The sequence below is a fragment of the Letharia columbiana genome (assembly GCF_014066305.1).
Source record: "Letharia columbiana isolate WasteWater2 chromosome Unknown Sc0000001_s0, whole genome shotgun sequence".
Lineage (NCBI taxonomy): Eukaryota > Fungi > Ascomycota > Lecanoromycetes > Lecanorales > Parmeliaceae > Letharia > Letharia columbiana.
Window position 1 is genome coordinate 141,774 of NW_023501037.1, and position 20,763 is coordinate 162,536.

The window sequence follows — 20,763 nt, forward strand, 5'->3', positions numbered from 1 at the left end:
AACTGTAGACCGGCCTCGACGGTGGTTTATAGCGAGACACTCATCTTATTATGCGATTGGAAGATCAGGTCTCAGAGGAAGAGGCAGAGAGGAGAGATGTCTGTATCAAACCAGGTTGCCGAGTTCGCACAACTCACGCTGTCCATGATAAGTGGTGATTCTGCCAAACTCTCGGCCACCACAATGTCGTAGTATTACAAGTAACCATAAAACCATTCACACCGAGAAAACACCCTCCTTATTAGGACCTGCAAGCAAACGATCCGGCCCAGTCCAGTCAAGCGACGGATCGACATGCAAACAGACCCGGTCCCGCGCGCACGAGATGTAGTGCCTATCTATCACCTCCAACCGTCCCAAATGCCAACGTCTCTGGCCGAACACGGGTGTACGCAAAGTGTCTCATGAAGGGGGCCTTAACCAGTATACATACTCTAGCTTTCATCCTCCTCGAGAAACTCCGCCGAAGCACAGCTTTTGAGTGCAATTCCTCTCGAGCGCTGCCCATGCGATAAAGACCGGATGGTGTTCGGATGCGGGAGAAGAGCCATTGAACCTCCACCTCGCGTTCCTGTTCGCGGTCTCGTTGTCGGTTTTTGATGACTCGGCCGTTGAGATGGCTTCCTGGGTGGCCTAGCACCAGGTACTCGTGCGGGCAGGCCTTGGTTCACTTTACAATGGATTGCTTCTGGCTTTCCGTAAGTGTTTGGCGAGGTTTATATTGTGATTTGAGATTTGCTATCGTATGGAGACAGTCATGTATGTAAATCAATGATACATGTGGTGTAGGGGACGGTGGGGAAATCCTACCCTACGAATATACAAATCCCGCGGTCAATACGGTGTGTGCACCAAATTTCCAGACCCACGTATTTTTGGCTGACTCGCTAAGATTAAGGCAGCTAATGTCTCGAATATCGCATCATTCGATCCCAGTAAACCCACCTCCTCTACCATAAAGACTCTCGACAACCACCTCCCTCAACAATGCTGCCAGATCACCCTCTGGTCCTCCACGGCGGCTGCAACTGTCGCGCCATCCGGTACAAAGTCCAAGTGCCCGCCCGCGCCGAACGTCCCCTGAACCCCTTCTCCGACGGCCAAGTCCCCTTCCCCATGGTCGCCACCGACCACTGCAACGACTGCCGTCGAGCCACGGGCTCCATCCTGCCGACCTGGATCTGCGTGCCCACGAGCATGATGTCGTGTCAGCTGCAGCCCGTCTCCCCCACCAACCACGAAACAGCCGTCCCCCCCGCCCCGTCCCCATGGATCCCGGCCGTCGAACTGTTCAAACCGGGCCCGAACGAGGACTCCTACCACCTGAAATTCTACCAGTCGTCCCCGGCCATCACGCGGACGTTTTGCGGGCGCTGTGGCACCAACCTGACTTATTTCATCCGCCACGGCATGGGTGAGGGATTTCCCGAGATCTTCGATGTGGTTTTGGGGACGCTCGATCGGGAGGATCTGGAGCACGAGTGGATGGCGCCGGACAGGCACTGTTGGTGGAGCTGCGGGATCAATTGGGTGCAGGAGCTGTCGAACGGGGGGAAGGTTTTGCCGGTGCATCCGAGCTTCAAGGTCAATGAACTTGTGGGGTAGGGTTAGGACAGGGTTCAATGTTGGAATTCAGCACCTCAGCCCTATGTATTGTGCTTGGCATGTACTACAAGTAGCACCCGTCCGGTCCGTAGAAAAACAACAAGCCGTCATCAATTTCAATATTCAGGGTGCCCAATGGTCCGAACCTCATATTGATTTGGGACGCCAATAAGATTACCTAGTCTGTGAGACTGAGTAAGAATGACGAAGCGTTATCATCGAAATCAAGCCGGATCATTGGGCGCCTTGGCCCTTGAGTGTCATTCGTTCGGGAGAAGAAAGTGATGGCCGTTCTTTTAGCTTGCGACTTTTAGCGTGATTCAAGCGGCCACCAGGAGAGGCTTTAATGTAAGCTTACCTTGAAGAAATGTCGGCGTTCGAAAGCCTAATTGAAGAGAGTTTGTGAAGCCGATGTCAGAGCCGACGTCAGGCCTGGACTTCGTGCATCATTGCTCCGACGAACATCATATGTACCATCATACACAAGTAGCATTGCACGCAACGACATCAAAGTGCGACTTCTGAAGCTGCGACTGGCAGGCAGTGAGCTTTAGCTGATTTCTACTTCTTGCGTGCCGGCAGCAACCACCGCTGTCATTGGTCCACCCAACCAGATGCAGTGTGATTGCTCTTGGAGCACGCGCCACCCGTCTCGGAGAATCCCCCTCTTAGGGACACGTCAAAGCGCATGGACTTGAGTCAAACCGTCAAGATGATCCATTGGTACATCCACGGAGCCGAATAGAATTCGCACGCGCAAATCTACGGTAGGCCATCGCTGATCTCACTAACGGGAAGGCGGTTGACGATGGACAGATATGGTCCGTTGTGCATTGGCAAGTGCCACGGTAGCGTAGGTGCTTGACGTCCTACTGCACGATTCAGACCACCAATCACCAATATCCCCAACGAATCAGGTTGTGTGAAGCGGGGATGGAAGATAAGGATTGTAGCTTCTCTTTCGCTTGTACCTTTCCTTGCCATCCTGTCCTACACTGGTGGCCCCCGCTCCATTGTAGGGTCAGCATTCTGTCTTCCAGTCTCGTAATTTCTAAACTGTCCATGATATCGCAAGAATAGGTCATATACAGATTTATTTTGTTTCAATTTGGCCATGAAGACGAGCTCTGAAGATTACCATCTATTGAGTGATGATGAGCTTCTTGAGGATGAACCAACCTTTCCTCTTCATCGCCGTACCTTGCAAGGTCGGCCCCGATACGTCGTACCGCTAATCCTCACATTGATCGGTTCTCTATGTTTGAACGTCTTTTTTGGTACCCGGAATCTGCAAATTCCTGATTTTACACATCTGAGCAACAGTGGCAGGAGTTATTTCGGTATTGATCACGGTATATCTATACCAACGAGAGATCCGCTAACATAGATGTCAGCTGGGCTTTCCCGTGATGTTCCAACCACTTTCGAGCGCGGGGGTGTTTATTTTGACGACAACGAGACGATCAGCAACGCAGCATGGGATGCGATTGAATACTATCACGGCACTGTAGCCCTCGACCACGATTATGCAGCGTCGAAGGGTCTACCGCGATCGCAAAACTTTCCATGGGACGACACCAAAGGCATCTACTTCCTGAACGGGTTCCACGATCTCCACTGCGTGGTCAGTACACCCACAACCCCCAGCCTTGATCAATATCATGGTTACAAATCTCCCGATCAGTCCTAATCTTCCCTATCTGCAGAAGCGCATTCGACGAACGATGCTGCAGCTCCGTGATGGCGTCCCCCTCACCTCCCCGGTCTCCCACTCCCTCCATTGCCTCAACTCGCTGCGCCAAGACATCCTCTGCGCCGCCGACGACACCCCTCTCTACACCAGTTACGACCACCCCGGCGCCGTCGGTTTCGACCAACCGCGGAAATGCCGAAGCTGGGAAGCGCTCGAGGATTGGGCCAATGAGCGCACGGCGTGCTGGCGCGATATAAATTCTGGTCAGCATATCGATACGCTGTTTAGGTACCGGTACTGTCCCGAAGGGTCACCGTATAATGAACACATCCGTGCTATCTTTGGGGAGTTTGAGAAGGGGGAGAATGCAAGTGCTTTTACCTGAGAAGATGGCAAAGGTGGAGTCTAAGGGCTGGCCTGTTCTTTCAGGACGAGAAAGTTGTGGGCTTGAGTAGGGTTCTTGCAACAACTTCTTTTTAAAGACCTTACATCGAGAAAGTTATATCTTAGGACGATGCACTCTTGAGTAAAGAAGCAGAGCAGCAACACCTGTTGCAATTGACTAGCAACGGCAAGGTGACGGTGAATCCGCACACGACTGCTGTCGCTATTTCCGTGACATATCTAACACGATAAAACAAGACCTGATCAGAGGAAAGATCCAAGATGCTTGCTCAACACACTTCCAGCTCGACCCGCAACCGAAATGTCCACCATCATCATTGACGAAAAGCCCAAACGCATCTACTTCCACAGCACCCTCTATACCGACCTCTCCTCCCAGAACCCCCCCCCAGCCATACCACCAACTCATCCTCTCACCACCCCTTCCCATCTACCTACACCACCGATCTCCCCATCCACCCGCCAATCCCCGTCAACGAAGCCCCATCCATCCATCCCCCGATCCAGCCTTTTCCAAAACCAGACCTCAACCGCGAACCCCCCCCCCCTGTCGGACTAGAACAGATCCGCCGATTTCGATAGATTGCCCGCCTGCAAGCCAAGCACGCTAAGCCGCCGGTGCGATACATACAATAACATACTCGTAGCATCGACCCAATACTGTAGTGCCCGCCCACATTCTACCGCTGCTACGTAGAGTATGTATGTATGTATGTACTCTACCGACCGACCTCACACTCGGTACATACCGTACTCAACAGGCGCGATGACGCAACGAGATAAGGTAAGGCGAGCGAGGCGGTAGCGGAATGTCGAGTCCGGCCTAGGCATGCATGCACGTACGTATGTATGTATACCGGCGAATCAAGTCCAACGCCCAGCACACGCACCCGATCGATCGATCGAGAAAGACAGACAGACAGGCCATCGATCCTGTTTTTGCATATGTAATCGGCCTCCATCCCCGCCCTTTTTTCCAACGACAGAATAAGTCATATAAACCAAACCGTCCTCCACAGCGCCTGGTCTGGACTCGGCTTGTTCGTTGAATCGTCCACCCTACATACACACAAACACCCATACATACATACACAACCCCCCACATCCACCCATCCCACATCCACCCATCCACAACCTCCCCAAACCCACCATGCATCCCCACCCAATAACCCATCTCCTCTACGCCCTCCTCGCCATGACCACCGCCCTCGCCGCCCCCACACCCGCGCCCGGTGCGTAACCCCCCCCCCTTACGCTCCACATCCACATCTCCATATCCATCCATCGAGTAACTCCATCCAACTAACACCCCCCCTCACACAGACGCCCACGCCCACGCAATCGCAGAGGTAAGCCTTACCCCCCACCCCCCCTCCCCCCCCTCCCCTCCCCCCTCCCCCCCTCCCCCTCCCCCCCTCCCCCCTCCCCCCCCCTCCCTCCCCTCCCTCCCCTCCCCTCCCCTCCCCTCCCCCCTCCCTCCTCCCTCCCCCTCCCTCCCCCTCCCCCCCCCCTCCCCCTCCCCCCCCTCCCCCCCCCCCTCCCCCTCCTCCCCCCCCTCCCCATCCCCTCCATCCATCCATCCCCCCCTCCATCCCATCCCCCCCTCTCCGCCTCCAATACAACACAACCACGTCCACAACCACGTCCACAGCTGAGAAAAACCCTCGTGCGCAGTTCGATTACGGCGCCCACGCGCCCGTGGCGAGGGACGGGTACGCGGTCCCGGCGCCGCCGGCGGACAGTATTACGTGAGTGTGGTGGTGGGGCGGGGGGGGGGGAAGGGGGAGGGAAGGGGGAGGGTTGAGGGCTTGGGTTTGGGTTGGTGTTTTTGGGTGAGGGATGGAAGGTGGAGGAGGAGGAGAGGAGAGGAGAGAGGAGGAGGAGAGGGGAAAAGATGCGGGATGCGGGGAGAGGTATATCGCTCGCTGGAAGATTGATGTCGATGCTTTTAGGAATGGAATTCGTCGCTTCACTCGCTCTGCGAAAGGGGGAGGCTGCGGACGTTTGATTTGCGTGCCAACTTTTTTTTCTTCCGAATGTATGCGCACAAGGGGTGTTGATGTGGCGAACGAACGTTGGGGAACGGGATCCTGGACAAACTTGGAATGGACGTACTCTCTCCGTATTCCATAGCGGGTAGTGCCAGACCGTACACAAACCACAACAGCAGAGCAAAACAGCACAGAAATCACCGCGGTGAACAATGACAATTATAATACAAAAGCCGCAACCCCACGCACCCACCCACCCGATCCCTCACCGAACCACCCTCAATACGTGACCAAAAGCCTCGACCGCAACCTCACGCGCTCCCCAAACCACATCAACAGAAGCGGCACGGGGACGAAAACGAGCGCGACGACCGCCAGCACCGAAGTGCCCCAGCCGACGCCGAGCCGATCATACAGGCACGGGGCGACCAAGGGGAACGCGGCGCCGGCGACGCAGCGGAGGCTGATGGTAACGGCGAGGGCGGAGGCGGAGTGGAGGCCGAAGGCGTCGACGAGGTAGCTGAAGGCCGGGAGGAGGGTGGCGGCGACGGCGAAGCCGAGGGTGGCGGTCGCGACGACGGGGGCGGGCCAGGGGGCGCGGGTCTGGACCGTCCAGCCGTACCAGAGCAGGGCGGCGGGGATGACGAGGCCGCCGGCGATCATGGGGGGGAGGCGCTGTTCGGGCTTCATGGCGCCGCCGCGGGTTTGGACGCGGGAGACGTAGCGGTCGAGGGTCGCTTGGCAGAGGAGCAGGCCTGCGGTGAGGCCGATGCCTGTGGGGTCCGTCAGCCGGGGGGTTGGGGAAGAGGATGGATGGATGGATGGACGTGCCTAATCCTAGGAAGGTGAGACTGGCCGAGCCGGTCGAGAAGCCGTATCTCTGCTCGAAGACTTCGGTCATTGTGGTCAAGAGCACGTACGTGTAGGCATAGACGAGGGCGACGTAGAGCCCCAAGAGGAAGATGACTGGGGACAGAAGAAGCATCCGCGCCGGCCGCATGACGGAGACGGTCAAAAAGCCCATGATTGTGTGCGTGACGTGGTGGACGGATTTGTAAGAATCGTCACCTGTTACTTTCCTCAGTCGGGCAGCTTTCCGCTCCAAAATCCGCACCTTGTAGGTCTCACGGAAGAAGGCGAGGAACCCGATCTCGGTGATGCCGGCGAATATAGCTGCCAACCAGAACAACCAGCGCCAACCGATCGCTTGGGATACGTAGCCTCCGATTACAGGGCCCAGGACTGGCCCGATCAGTGGAGCTATGCCCTCAATAGCCATGGCATTGCCTCGTCTCTCGGTCACGAAAAGGTCTCCAACAATGCTGGGATTGAGAACGATGGCCCCCACGGTGATGCCGTTCAAAAATCGAAATGCAATAAACATGTGCATATTAGTACTGACGGCCCCAGCGATTGAGAAGATGCAGAAAAGGATGTTGACGGCATTGTATACCGGTGCTCTGCCATAGATTTCAGATAAGGGCGCGATGAACAGGGGTCCGAATGCTTCGCCGAGCTCCCAGATGGACACGAGGAGTGTCTGATAGAGTTGATTGTTGGAAGAGAATTCCCGCAATATTAGTGGGGCCGCGGGTGCGCACATGAGAGTTGCAAGGTTCCTGGCTTTGGTGAGTTAGGGACAATGTGACGGATGGCAATGATGGCGCGTACGTGACCAGGGTCATTGCGGATATCAGGCCCACAAGGCACCATTTGCGCGTATTTGACCAATTGAGAGGGTTCTCTGGATCATCGGGGCCGTCAAAGTCGACGACATGTCTATCGACTCGGTCTTGAGTCGCGCTTTCCGCTTCCAAGGATCTAAATCCAGAATCCTTTTCAAGCTTTGCAGGATCCGATGCGATCTCAGGTGCTTCAGTTGCGTAGCTTTCCATCTCGATGGACCCGTCGAATTTGCCAGCACCTCAACACGGATGCAATTGCATGTTAATCAGCTTTTTCATGTCGGAACCATCTGTGTTCCGTGTGTTGCCAACAGAATATTACGAAAGTGGCAAAGACCGGGTAAATCAGAGAGTGTCATGATCTAGGAGATGTTGCAGACACGCTTAAGGGTAAAGGAGAAATGAAAATGTAGGAAAGGTGTCTGCGATGTATACAGCAAATGCAACTTGAACGATGGCATTTGAGAGCAGACGAGCGATCGAATAGGCGGATTAAGCAAAGAGTGGATCCGTGTGACTGGATGATGATGCGCGAAACAAGAGACATTGGCCAGCCAAAGGCCATTCGTGCGGCAATGTAGCCGCGTGCTTGCTTCCTTCGAGGCAGGAAGGTACACTTCTGTTCTGCTAGGAGACATATCGCACAGTCCTGCATTATTCTTTTTCATTGGGCGTCTGGAAAGGTCAGTGCTTCGATGGACAATTGTAATGTTTTCGGGTGGCAGCATTAGGAGGCACACGGCATAAGAATGAGCATGATGGAGCCTGGTCGAAGGATTTCATGACGCAGGAAACATTGTTAAATAGGCAGTCGAAAGCTTCAGGGGAGCTGGTAGTGCAAAGTGCGTAAGCGAATGTTGTTCACTGTCCTCTCAGTACCGGATGATCTGTCAAGCAGGGGGCTGGTTGAAGGACTGAGCACCTTCCTCCTTGGGAGTCACTCCGTCCAAGCTACTTTATTATCCGAGTTATTATCCTTAGCTATCCTACATGTAGCTACCTTATCACCTTATCCCTTGGCCGCTGTTCAAGGACGACTTAAGATAGGCGTTAGACATTCAGTTGGTATCTAGCAACTAGCTTCCCCCACCATCAAGATTAGGTAGGTAGCTAGCTTACACTAACAGTGCGAGCCAGCCGATGACGCCTTTGGTGATGAGAATTGATGATAGATCTAATATGTTGTATGATATGGGGCAGCTGGAAGGTCAAAGCAGTCAACCCTTAATACCAATGGATGGAACATGCGGGGTAGAATGGTTGTTCCGGGCCACAGGTTGTACAGCCACAACGATAAAGTACCTTAGCTCCGGATTCTGTTAACGCCGCGCCGTCGCGGACACTAAAGTAAGGTATTCTGGATGAAGTTCGGCACCGATTTAAGGCATTGGCGCGGTCCGACTACCCTACAACCGTTGGTGCAACGCGCCGGTGTGCTAGAAATGAAAGCTACTGGATGATGGCGTGCCCTTGCAAATGAACAGCAGTCCCATTCGACTGACTTGATTTGTTGTTCTTGATTCCTTATCACGCCTATGACGCAGGTGCGGGTACTCATAGTTCGGTTCACTCAATGAGTGGCCTGCGTGTATAGAGCCTTAGTGTCACCTTGTTATGTACCTTCGTGTATAGCTCCGTCTAGGGACTAGGTCCCTTCGAATCCCCCACACCACCACCCGTTCCCCGTCTTGCGATGACTAAATGATCCTGCTGTTGATTCCCGGGTTCCTGAGGCTGGGACGTGATCAGCCCCGCCAGTCACTACGCAAGCCGCTTCCTACCTAGCTATCTCATACGACAACCTACGGGTACGAGTATTCTATCGACCCCTGGTTGATGCAACCATGTGTTTGCGGCACAGGGCGAACCCTCACGACCCCGTGGGACCTCATCTCCCGCATCAAAAGGACTGGGGAACGCTTCCTTTTTGCTCTATCATGTCGCTTTTTTTTACTTTGTAGTGCTGTCTTCCCTTGATTCGATTCGCGCAACACCAAGCCCGGGCTTCTGTTGGGCATTGTTTGTCCCTCAGAATTCATTTATCGCCTTGCAGCTTCCTCAAATTCCAGGATGGCCGCTCAGAACGGGAAAGATCAGGTCTACACATTCTCTAATGCCACCCCAGGCGAAGTTTGGGCGATAGGCACCGCGCTGCCAGCGGCGTGCGGCCTTGTTGTCGCTCTACGTTTCACAACTCGAAATCTGCAAAAGGCTCGGATCGGAATCGACGATTGGCTCATTCTAGGTGGTCTTGTACGTTCAAGGCTTTGTTTCGTGCCGTCACTTTCGTCTGACAACACCATCATCTTTAGATTACCTTTGTTGGGATAGGGATATGTTTCATTATAGGTAGGCGGTCCTTTTCAATGGATCGAGAGCGCGCAATAATTTCAGGATTCAGGAGCGGCTACGCACGCCTTTGGCTATCCGACTCCTCCGTTTCCAGCAGATCTCACGACGCCAGATGAGATACTCAATTACGTTCTTCCGATCTCATCACTGGTGGGGAAGGTGCGCAGAAGAGAGATCATCATATGGACGAGTGGCTGAGATACTTGCAGCTTGAATTCGCCATCCAACTCCTGACGATGGTTTGCTATGGCTTCGTGAAGCTCAGCATCATCGCATTCTATCGTCGAATATTTGTCGTGAACAAGCGCACTCCTTTTGACGTAATAACAAGAGTCACCGGCGTAGTGATCTTCTTGTGGGTAATCACCTTCATACTTATCATCATCTTTCCCTGCGGATACCACATCTCAGACAATTGGGGTTCGGCCGCAAGTCAAGAGGCGCATTGTTTAGTCATAGGCTATACCAGCTTGGAAGGACTTGCGGCCTCAGACTTTATCCTCGATGTGGTCATCCTCGCTCTTCCAATTCCGATGGTAGGTTTGGCCCTGTCCTGTCCGAATTCATGATTTGACAAGCCATTAGATATGGAGCCTCCGCATGACACCCGTGAAGAAGGTTGCCGTTACAGGAATCATGATGCTGGGTGCTGCGTCAGTTACGACCACGGAAATTGAGGTTACACGACGCTGAATTGATATAGATCGCTTGCCGCATCCATCGCACGACTTGTCCTTTACCTCCAGACGCAGAAGGCGGCAATTGAAGAGATTCCTGTAGACTTTGACGGTCAGCGCATCCGAAACACTACTCGATAAGCCCTCAGCTCACCTCGCGTAACAGAAAGCATAACCTTGATCATGTACTGGAGCACGATAGAGTCCGGTCTCGCCCTCATTGCAGCCTGCCTGCCTACTCTCAGCTATCTCTTCAACGGCGTCTCTGTGCAATCGGCCGTAAACAGCGTGCGCAGTGCGTTCTCTCTGGGTTCCGTGCGCTCCACCCGGAAATCAGAACCGAGCCGCGCGGACGTGACCAACCCGTATATCGACATCGAAGCCAACAACTCCTCATCATCTTACGCGAAGATGTACACGCGGCCGGAGACGGCAGACACAAGCACGAACTACCCGATGCAACCCATTGCAGACTACGAAGATAAGACGATGCACGAACAGCCAACAAGCACGGTACGGAATGGCTTGGAGGCATGACTACACAAGGAGTTTAGGGATCAGAAGGACTGACTTGGAGGCATGATCGTAAAGATATTCGGGCAACCTGGCATGAGAAAATGATCGATCGAAGATGTATAGGTATATCTGGTATCTGCATCCTGTAGACCACGACTGTAAATGAAGAGTAGTATATAAGGGCGGAACCAAACCGTATGTCACCTCCTCGCGTCTTCGTAGGGCGAATGACTGGGATTAATGGTAGGATCACTCATTTACCAAACCCACCTGCTCATTTTGTAGACGCGAAAAATGAGCAGCACCCAACATGTACAACTTCATTGGAAAGCTTGCTTGCAATGAATAGGTAGATGACCACTTCCGACCCCTAACGGAGCTACGACTCCGACTCAGAGACGAAAAGAAGATTCCCGCAGAGTAGAGTGAGAGACTCCCCGTAGGTAACGCGGCACCGCGACGCCAATGACCACCGCAGCGTAGGGAAAGAAGAACGCAAATAAAATCAGAATCAAGATAAGATCCGAAATCAAGAGAACAATCAGTCACTCATCTATCCATCCATCGCATCGCATCGCCACTACACACCCGCCCCCCTCCACAACCAAGCCTCCACGACAGTACAGCCAGAGATCACGCCAATACCCTCATCATCTCATGCATATTAAAGTACACAATCCAATCCAATCCAATCCAATTCAATCCAACATCCAATCCAATCCAGTCCCCAATCTCCCACCCAGTCCACAACCCATTCAACACCAGCCCAGTCCCCAATCTCCCACCTACCCACGAGCACGAGATCAACCACCCTACCCTACCCTACCCATATCGAACGGTCGACCCAGAAGATCCCCACCCCCTCTCCACTCCAAACCCCCTCCACCACTCACTCCCACTCCCCACCACCTACCAACCCACCTCCATCTCCATCTCCTCCACACCCAAACTCCGCCCCCCTCAATACCCTCGTCCTTCTTCACGCCAATTCCGCACGGCAAGCATGCCACAACCTCGTCCTCCATCCATCCATCCATCGATGGATCGGTGCAACTTACATACTTACTTACTCACACAGCTACTACGGTTACCGAGATGCCACTCACTCATCCCCTGCCAGTGGTAGTGGTAGTGGTAGTGTGGCACTGCGCTCCATCGGTGCAACTTGCTTACTCTACTTACACAGCCACCACGTACGGTACAGTCACCTACCTTAGTAGCCCTTAGATGCCATCATCCCCCTGCCAAGACCACCCGATTAACCTTACCGAACCCGGGCACTGAGTCCGCAAAGTCTTGGCGTCCGTCGCACGATCCCCGGTTAGAGTTTGTACCCAGATCTGCGGTTTTTACTCTCTACGCCGCTCTACTCTACTTGCTGACAGGCTTATTTATATATAGCGTTCAGCCAGGTAAGTACTATGTAACCGTGATTTCCAGCCTTTTCAGGTGCTAATGAGGTTTGGCTGGGCTGCGGCCCCCTGTAAATATATAGAGCGTCTGGTCCGTTTACGATTTCAAATTTTCATCAAATTATCAACGAAGCCTGTATGACCCGAATGTATCTTTCCTTTTCCTTCACGACGGTGTTCTTGTTGTTAGCCTCCTCGATAGGCATCACTGGACTCACGAGTGACCTAGTCGGCGCGGACTCTCGCTCATCTGGTCGAAATGCAGCAGCGATAGATGCTCGTTCTATTGATGGACATCGACTGGGAAGCAAAAGAAGTCATGATGTCTCCTCAAGATCCAGCAACCATATCGCAGCCTTGATACCCCGGGAACCCCAAGAAGGTGTACCAGCACCACTACCACCAGTGGTCAAAGCACCAAAGCCCGCCACGGCGCCCGAGTCACCGACTGAACCCACCGCGCCTGAAGCGCCTCAAGCACCCAAGTCACCGACTGAACCCACCGCGCCTGAAGCGCCTCAAGCACCCGCCCAGAAGCAAGAGCCAGAGCACAAAGACGACGACGACGACGACGACGATGACGACGACGACGACCACGATGGACCCGAGAAACCCAAGGAGGGGAGCGAAAGTGGTGAGGGCGGGGACGGCGGCGGTGATACAGATACTGGTGATAGCCCGGAAGATGGAGGCAACAGTAGCACCAGCAAATGCGCAAATCCCCGTGGCACAGCTAGCGCCAGTTGTGTTTCGACCGCTACGCCGCTGCTGGGGACGATGGCATCGGCCGTCCCTACGCCCGCAATGATCTCTTCTACATCCTCTTCTCCCACCGCTACCATGACTACCTCGACGACACAAGAGATCGCGCCAGCTTCAACTGCTCCAGCGCCAACTGCAACCTCGCTCACCGCCGCAGCGGGTGGCATAGATGGTCGGAACCCGTTCGCATGGGTGAGAGGGAAGTCAAGAGGAGGCGGCGGCATCGCTATGACAGTCGGTGTTTACACTGTGGCCTATGTTGCCTGTCTGGTCTTCTTTTGGGTTTGACGACAAGGCCAGGTTGAATACTGCGGCGGTGTTGGTTGCGGCTACGGTCTGGATTTATGCTGGGACCTTTGTTGTGGGATGCAAAGCATTTGTTGTGACGTTGGTGCATCGGGTTTTAAAAGTGATGCTGCCCGGAGGCCCAAGGTGGGAATATGAGGGGAGATGAGGAAGCGGGCAAGAGGGAGGAGAAGCAGGCAACGACTCAATAGCTGGATGATCAGTAAGCTGAGGATATCCCGTTGATAGTCAGAGAAGACTTCAGATGAAAAAACATACGCTTCAGACGATGAGATGGTGGTCCGCAAGCAACGTGCATCGAAAGCTGGCGCTAGTACCGCAGACGGTTATACGAGATGCTTCGAGGGGGCGGATGGTGTGTACCAGCCGTTGGATATTCCATGGCCTGGCACTAATAAGTCTTCGCAGCTGCGGCTGCTTGATGTTGCCATGTGAACATAGAAGACGTGGCAGGAGGCCCAGTACCTTGCCTGGCCATGCTATGGGCCATGCTACGCTCAATTGATGAACCGAGAAGACATGGTCGAAAGAAGTCAGCTTTGGCGGACATGATCGGCTCGACCGGAAGAGAGTGAGGATGATGCTAGACACACGGTTGTTCGTGATGGACAGAAGAATTGAATGCCTTTGGCAGCCTATGGGAGAAGGGTTGCAAAGAGATACGATAGGTGAACAGGTGGAAATTGAAGTGTAGGAATGCCATGATGCAAGTGTAAAGAGCAAGATGCAATTGCTGGCTTACCTACTCACTAACTCTTAGCGGGCAGCGCTCCGAGGAACGGCGCGGGTGACGCTAAGGGAATTATCTCAAAGTGATGGTAGATCGAGGTACTTGATGCGTATCTTTGATCATCGGTGAAAATTCTCTCCCTCAATCGGATCATGTAAGCGGTCAACCGTGTTCACCCGCTATGGCCACCGAATGTCTCTCAATCTTTCTCCTTCCCCTCGTTCATCTTTCCTTCATCTCCAAATCTTCAAGTCACCAAGTACATGAGATTGACTTGAGGTCTATATGATTATATCTTTTGGTGCGACAAGCGGTCTACGGAGGATATAAAGCGACCCTCCGTAAGCGTGGGTTTGCAAGCACAACGGCTCGCTTTTTGACCCCACCCCACCCATCTTTCGTTTCGTTTCAACCATTTTTACTCGTCCCAAGGCCATCCCCCCGTGATCCACCTCGCGGTTATTTAGTGGGACCCGTCGATAAGATCCTTACCCAAGGCGCCCGCATCCTACGGCACACTGCAGCAAGGTCTTTAGGAATACTGTCTACCTACTCTTTTTCTTTGATTCAAGTCCTGACGTTGGAAAAAAAGAAAAGGGACGACGGTCGAAGTTCTCTCTAGGTCGCGCGGCGGTTCCATTGATCGGCAGGGGTGTCCGCAGAATTGCCACTGTCCATCGGCTTTCTGTGCCTGTCACCCTACCTAAAAAAAAAAAATCTACCCAGCTTCTTCCAGCATCTTATCTTTGGGGGGGGCACGCGTTACCACTATCAGCCATCTTTGTCTCAATCAGCAGCATCCGCACTTGGTCTGCTGTCGATTGAGGTGCCCGGAGCCCATTGGACTCCCAAACGGCCCCTCCACTCTCAACCTTGCCTTCTGCCACGCTTGCCAATGAGGGAGACGACTATTTCTGATAGACTCAGGTTCAATCCACATTCGCTTTCCTACCATGAACCAACAGTTCTCCAATGCACCAATCTACGCTCCAATCTATCCACCCACTCAACAGCAGTCAACTCCGTCATCAAGACCTCAATCCCACGGCGCTCCTCAACAAAACCTACCAGCTGCTCACACCTTACCACCTTTGACTTCCGGGAACCATGCCGCATCCGCCTTTGGCAACGATACCTACCCTACCCGAACTCAACCCCTACAGCCCTCGTTGATGACCGCTCCCCATGGACAAGATAGTCAGCCAGGATCATACCCAGTCTACGCGCCGACAGCAAATACCTTCTACAATGGACAGAGCGCAAGTTTTTCGCAGGCCTCGCAGAATCAGCATTTGCACCAGCAGTCGAGACCATCTCCAGTCACAGGGTTACACCAACCGGTATATACCTCTGCCCCGACGCAAGGTCGTTTGCCAGACCTGCGGCGTATACAACCAAGGGAAAATGGAAAACCATCGTTATCTCTTGCAAACCACATAAACCAACTAGACGCAGTGGAAGAGCCTCAGCCTACGCACGTTGTGGGCTCACAGGGTCGAAGAGGGATACTTCCAAGTGCAGCAGGGCGCCCGGCGGCTGTTGCTGGCGCGAACACAAGCGGTCAAAAGGCAGCGCCCACACCACCAAAAGACGCCGAGGGAAAATATCCTTGTCCACACTGTAACAAGAATTACCTACATGCAAAGCATCTGAAACGTCATCTTCTCCGGCGTAAGTACCCTACGTCCGGTTCACCTGCGCTCACCCTAACGGGGATCTAGACACTGGCGTGCGACCATATACTTGTGGTCTTTGTAAAGATACTTTTTCCCGTAGTGATATCTTGAAAAGACACTTCCAGAAGTGTTCCGTTAGAAGAGGCAACCCAAGCGGAGAGAGTCATCTGTCTCATTCTCGAGCAAACAAGAAGTCCAGGCAGGAGGACGCAGCGCGGATGGAAAGCAGCACACCAACTGGCGTCAGTCAAGCACAACAGATGGAAGTCTTCACCCCCACGAGTCTGGATGGATCCTTCGATATCAATACCCTAAACCTAGGCCAGTCGCAGTATGTGGAAAGCCCTGACCAGGCTTCGCGGTCCAATAGTATTAAGAAATCGAAGCGAAGCACTGGCAGTCATTCAAACCGGGCAAGTCTAGGACTGGTGAATACCTCCGGATATGATCCAACGAGCTACGGATATGTGAGCGGTCACGTTACACCTGACTCGGCGACTACAAGTGGAGCGGCAACGCCCTACACCTATCTGCACGAGTCAAGATCCAACCAAATATCTCCGAGCGGGGCCTACAGTACAGCTAACGGCAGCGACATGGTGTTCGGTGGAGTGAGCAGGGCTCCCACGTCTTCGAACTATAACAATGGTTCTCTGCCCCATATAGCCGGGCAGAGAAGTGGACACGACATCGACTGGCCTTCTTTTTCCAATTACAACTCGAACGATGATTACGGCAACACGCAATACCACTCTGGCACCAATACTCCTCTTCACCCCATCAAATCCGAGGCCGACCTCCATAACATACAGCTCGGAGATTACCCGTACCTTCAATCAAAAGCATAGACATCAAATTCTGTTTCGGAGCTATAACGAGGCTCATTGGCCGTAGACCTTTGAGTACATTGCATTATTACATTCGGTTTTCTCCAACGGTGGATTTCGTGCTCGAGCTTCTTGCAACGACACTAATGATATATGAGAAAAACAATATAGAGGCAAGAGGAGCATATACAATTACACGGATACGGGGGCAATGAGGCGACGACTCTGGGAGGTGCATATCTGCGGCGGCGCTGTCAATGGAGGTCAAATGCAAGCCGTTGGCGGGTGGTGAATTAGAGAGGATATAGACGGTTACAGCAGACATGCGAGCAAGCTAATACAGTAATTTCGAGACATCCAATAAATACCGAAGACATGGATGCGATTGTCATCAAGCACAATGGACTATTTAGACTCAATGGCGAAGGTGGAGTGAATAGTAACAAATATTGGAACATTCATTGCCAGGAACAGGTCTAGCGCGGGACTGCCGACATTAGCCGCAATGTGAGGTTTTGTTCACCTTCAACGTTGTCCCAAATCTCCACTCCACCACTGAATTTGTTAGCCTCATAACGATAATGATTAGACCTCCGCCCCTGACCTTTCTTCGCTGCCACCCACATGTCCTTTCCCGACTTCCTCCGTCCCCATACCTCGCCCGCCTTCCCCACCTCCACCACCCATCATGCCCCATCGTCAGCACGCCATTGCCACACGCCGCTCACGTCCGCCATGCCTCCACCAGTCCGCCCATCGCAGCAGACGCTTCATCCCTCGTTACCCGCTTAAAAAATCTCTTCCTCGGCACCACCATCTCCCTCGCCCTCGTCTTCGGCTACCTCTACGTAACAGACGTCCGAGCAGGCATACACCAATGGGCCGTCGTACCCTCTCTGCGCTGGATCTACGACGATGCGGAGGAGGCACATGAAGTCGGTACGGCGAGTCTAAAGGGGTTGTATAAGTGGGGGTTGCATCCGAGGGAGCGGGGGGATGTGCCTCGGAATCTGGAGGTTGAGGTGTTTGGACACACGCTGTCGAATCCAATCGGCACGAGTGCGGGCATTGATAAACACGCCGAGATCCCCGACCCTCTTTTCGCCCTCGGCCCTTCGATAATCGAGATTGGAGGAGCGACACCCTACCCTCAAGACGGCAACCCCAAACCCCGCGTCTTCCGCCTGCCTTCCCAAAAAGGGCTCATAAATCGCTACGGTCTCAACTCGGAAGGTGCAGATAACGTAGCTATGCGCCTACGGCAGCGAGTCCGGGAGTACGCCTACGCTAATGGTTTTGGGATCGACGAAGAAGCGGAGCAAAGTGTCTTAGACGGCAAGGCCGGGGTTCCGGGTGGAAGTTTGACGAGCGGGCGTTTAATGGCGGTACAGGTTGCCAAGAACAAGTTTACGCCCGATGAGGATATCGAGGCTGTGAAAGCGGATTACGTCTACTGTGTCGAGGCATTGGCGCGGTATGCGGACATCATTGTTGTGAATGTCAGCAGTCCGAATACGCCGGGGTTGAGGGGCTTGCAGAGGGTGGAGCCTCTCACGAATATCCTGACCGGCGTCGTGGAAGCTGCGAAGAAGGCTAAGAAAAGGGTCAAGCCAGCGGTCATGGTAAAGGTGTCCCCGGATGAAGACAGTGACGAGCAGGTGCGCGGGATCTGTGATGCAGTGTGGGAGAGTGGAGTTGATGGGGTTATCGTGGGCAATACCACGAAGCGAAGACATGATCTCTTGCCGGCGGATTACAATCTGCCAGCTAGGGAAGCGGCGACATTGTTGGAGCAGGGAGGGTATTCGGGGCCGCAATTGTTTGAAGGGACGGTAGCGCTCACGAAGAGATATAGGAGGCTATTAGATGAGGGGATGGACCAGACGCCGAAGGAGCCTGCATCAACGAAAGCGATTGACGACGCACCACAACAAGATCCGAACAAAGACGTCTCCTCTCGCATCAAAGAGACGGTCGAGCGTGACGCCAAGAACCTCAAACCGGACACACCAGAAGCCCACGCCGAATCGAAATCCCAACCTCTAATCCAAATCCCACCTCGCAACAACCCCTTCTCCTCCGACCGACCGTCCACCAGTGCCTCCACTTCCGCATTCTCAGCCGACACGCACATCAATCAATTACCTCCCATCACCCAATCCGAACCCTCAAAGGAGCCTCCTAAACGAAAGGTCATCTTCGCAACCGGCGGCATCCAAAACGGCAAGCAAGCGCTCGAAGTGTTGGAAGCTGGCGCTAGTGTCGCGCAGGTATATACAGCGTTGGTGTATGGGGGTGTGGGCTGCATTGCTCGAATGAAGGATGAGATGAGGGAGGAGATGAAGAGGAGGAGAAAGGAGCCCGGGATTCCGTGAGGAGGGATGGCCCCTGTTTTTCATGAATCGTGCATAATGGTTGATAAATAGTCATTCCTGTACTAGTACATACCCTCGTCCTTATCCTTAACCCTCTCACGCCGAGAAAACAATTACGGAAAGAAAAAGAATAAGCATTGCTTCACCTTCAACAGCGCCGTCCATCCCCCCTTTACCGTTTCCCACAATAAGTAGTATAAAGAGTACTCTACTCTCCCCTACCTACTCCGTCTCGTCTCGTCTCGTCTCGTCTCGTCTGAACTTTCAGAAGAAAGAAAGCGCACAAGATACCTCACAACCGCTAAACCATCCTGCAAGCAAGACCCAATACCCCATGAACCCAGCATCTAATGAAGCCACACACACCAACGACACCATCACGTAATGTACGCATCTTATCCCCCCCCCCCCCCCCGCCCCCCCTCCCCCGCCCCTTCCTCTACCGAAAAAAAAGCCCCAGCGTATACCTCCTTTCCAACCCTCCCTCCTCAATTTGCCAGCCAGATGGCCAACAACACCGCGTGCGTATCTATCCCAATACACCCTACTCACATCCACACAGACAGATAGATAGATAGGAGGAATCGATACTCGTATCCATTCATCTATACATAGCCAAATACCAACATGAATAAAAACATTACATTCCGCGTGCTGTCGATGAACGAAAGCATCACAGAATAACACAAACAAAACAAAAAACCCAACCCAACCCAACCCAATGCTAGCAACCCCAAACCCAACCCACCCAAATGCCAGCAACGAGAAACAAACCAAACCAACCAAACCCCATCCCAAACCCAAACCACCAAACCAAACCCAAACCCAAACCAACACCAACACCAGCAACGAGAAACAACCAACCACCAAAACCCCACCCCCGCAGCCAACGAATAAACCCAAACAGTACATCACCCGAACACATATCCATAACCCATCCGAACACATATCGCATCCATATCCCATCCATACCCCATCCAAACCCACCGGTGCGCTTCCGCCAACCGCGCGATCCGAACGCGACCGCTTAGAGTACACTCGAACCGTGACGGCTGTCGGGAATCCGATCCAACCCGATCCAATCCCATCCAATCCCATCCGATCCCATCCAATCCCATCCAATCCCAGAGAAGGTGGCGCATGCGAGCGCCGAAGTCTGTGGGACCATCTAGTTTTGATTTTTTTTTTGATTCTGAAGATAGATACGTACACATGTACATGTACATACTCGGAGGGAAGTGAGAAGGGAAGGTTTTCTACGAGAATCGATATTCTGCGTATGATTTCACAGTATCGATCGGATGTATGTATGCATGTCGAGTACCGCACCAGCATCTCTGCATCTCTCCATCCATCCATCATCACTGCGACTGGCTACAAACGGCCGATTTTTCATCTCAACAGTGAGAGTGAAGAAGTGAGAGAGAGACACACAGCATGCATCCACCTCTCAACCTCTCCATCCTCTCCATCCTCACCATCCTCCTCCTCTCCCGACACATCCACGCCCTAACCCTCACCCATCCACTCACACTCACACCACCACTCGCCCACCAAAACACCTGTATCCCCAAACGCACCCCTTTCACCTCCTGCCCCGACTATTACGACTGCCTGCGCGCCATCTTCGCCCTGCCGGACCTGCAAGGCGAGGGCGCCTTCCACAACGGCGCGCCCGACGACGTGTTCAGGCTGCCGGTGGAGGAGACGCGTGGGAGTTGCAGGGTGAGGGTGGAGTTGAGGCACGAGGG

At 53.4% G+C, this 20,763-nt stretch overlaps 9 protein-coding genes across 9 annotated transcripts; 8 read left to right on the top strand and 1 right to left on the bottom strand.

Annotated features, from left to right (window-relative positions):
• Positions 1-50: 50 nt before the first annotated feature.
• HO173_000673 (uncharacterized protein) lies at positions 51-515 on the top strand (the record flags this gene model as incomplete). The annotated part of the gene is made up of 2 exons (XM_037302622.1): positions 51-98; positions 246-515. 2 exons carry the CDS (start codon positions 51-53, stop codon positions 513-515), a joined length of 318 nt encoding a protein of 105 aa, XP_037170129.1.
• Positions 516-987: 472 nt separating this feature from the next.
• HO173_000674 (uncharacterized protein) lies at positions 988-1,605 on the top strand (the record flags this gene model as incomplete). The annotated part of the gene is made up of 1 exon (XM_037302623.1): positions 988-1,605. The coding sequence occupies one exon, from the start codon at positions 988-990 to the stop codon at positions 1,603-1,605; it is 618 nt and encodes a 205-aa protein (XP_037170130.1).
• Positions 1,606-2,719: 1,114 nt separating this feature from the next.
• On the top strand, positions 2,720-3,683 carry HO173_000675 (uncharacterized protein; the record flags this gene model as incomplete). The annotated part of the gene is made up of 3 exons (XM_037302624.1): positions 2,720-2,945; positions 3,000-3,229; positions 3,312-3,683. 3 exons carry the CDS (start codon positions 2,720-2,722, stop codon positions 3,681-3,683), a joined length of 828 nt encoding a protein of 275 aa, XP_037170131.1.
• A 1,170-nt stretch (positions 3,684-4,853) lies between these two features.
• HO173_000676 (uncharacterized protein) lies at positions 4,854-5,455 on the top strand (the record flags this gene model as incomplete). Its single annotated transcript, XM_037302625.1, has 3 exons — positions 4,854-4,935; positions 5,027-5,052; positions 5,378-5,455. The coding sequence occupies 3 exons, from the start codon at positions 4,854-4,856 to the stop codon at positions 5,453-5,455; spliced, it is 186 nt and encodes a 61-aa protein (XP_037170132.1).
• Positions 5,456-5,973: 518 nt separating this feature from the next.
• On the bottom strand, positions 5,974-7,589 carry HO173_000677 (uncharacterized protein; the record flags this gene model as incomplete). The annotated part of the gene is made up of 3 exons (XM_037302626.1): positions 5,974-6,467; positions 6,526-7,313; positions 7,366-7,589. 3 exons carry the CDS (start codon positions 7,587-7,589, stop codon positions 5,974-5,976), a joined length of 1,506 nt encoding a protein of 501 aa, XP_037170133.1.
• Positions 7,590-9,449: 1,860 nt separating this feature from the next.
• On the top strand, positions 9,450-10,945 carry HO173_000678 (uncharacterized protein; the record flags this gene model as incomplete). The annotated part of the gene is made up of 7 exons (XM_037302627.1): positions 9,450-9,632; positions 9,692-9,728; positions 9,781-9,890; positions 9,941-10,267; positions 10,317-10,384; positions 10,435-10,520; positions 10,575-10,945. 7 exons carry the CDS (start codon positions 9,450-9,452, stop codon positions 10,943-10,945), a joined length of 1,182 nt encoding a protein of 393 aa, XP_037170134.1.
• Positions 10,946-12,474: 1,529 nt separating this feature from the next.
• On the top strand, positions 12,475-13,386 carry HO173_000679 (uncharacterized protein; the record flags this gene model as incomplete). Its single annotated transcript, XM_037302628.1, has 1 exon — positions 12,475-13,386. One exon carries the CDS (start codon positions 12,475-12,477, stop codon positions 13,384-13,386), a length of 912 nt encoding a protein of 303 aa, XP_037170135.1.
• A 1,701-nt stretch (positions 13,387-15,087) lies between these two features.
• HO173_000680 (uncharacterized protein) lies at positions 15,088-16,658 on the top strand (the record flags this gene model as incomplete). Its single annotated transcript, XM_037302629.1, has 2 exons — positions 15,088-15,805; positions 15,856-16,658. 2 exons carry the CDS (start codon positions 15,088-15,090, stop codon positions 16,656-16,658), a joined length of 1,521 nt encoding a protein of 506 aa, XP_037170136.1.
• Positions 16,659-17,218: 560 nt separating this feature from the next.
• HO173_000681 (uncharacterized protein) lies at positions 17,219-19,012 on the top strand (the record flags this gene model as incomplete). The annotated part of the gene is made up of 1 exon (XM_037302630.1): positions 17,219-19,012. One exon carries the CDS (start codon positions 17,219-17,221, stop codon positions 19,010-19,012), a length of 1,794 nt encoding a protein of 597 aa, XP_037170137.1.
• Between the last annotated feature and the right edge of the window lie 1,751 nt (positions 19,013-20,763).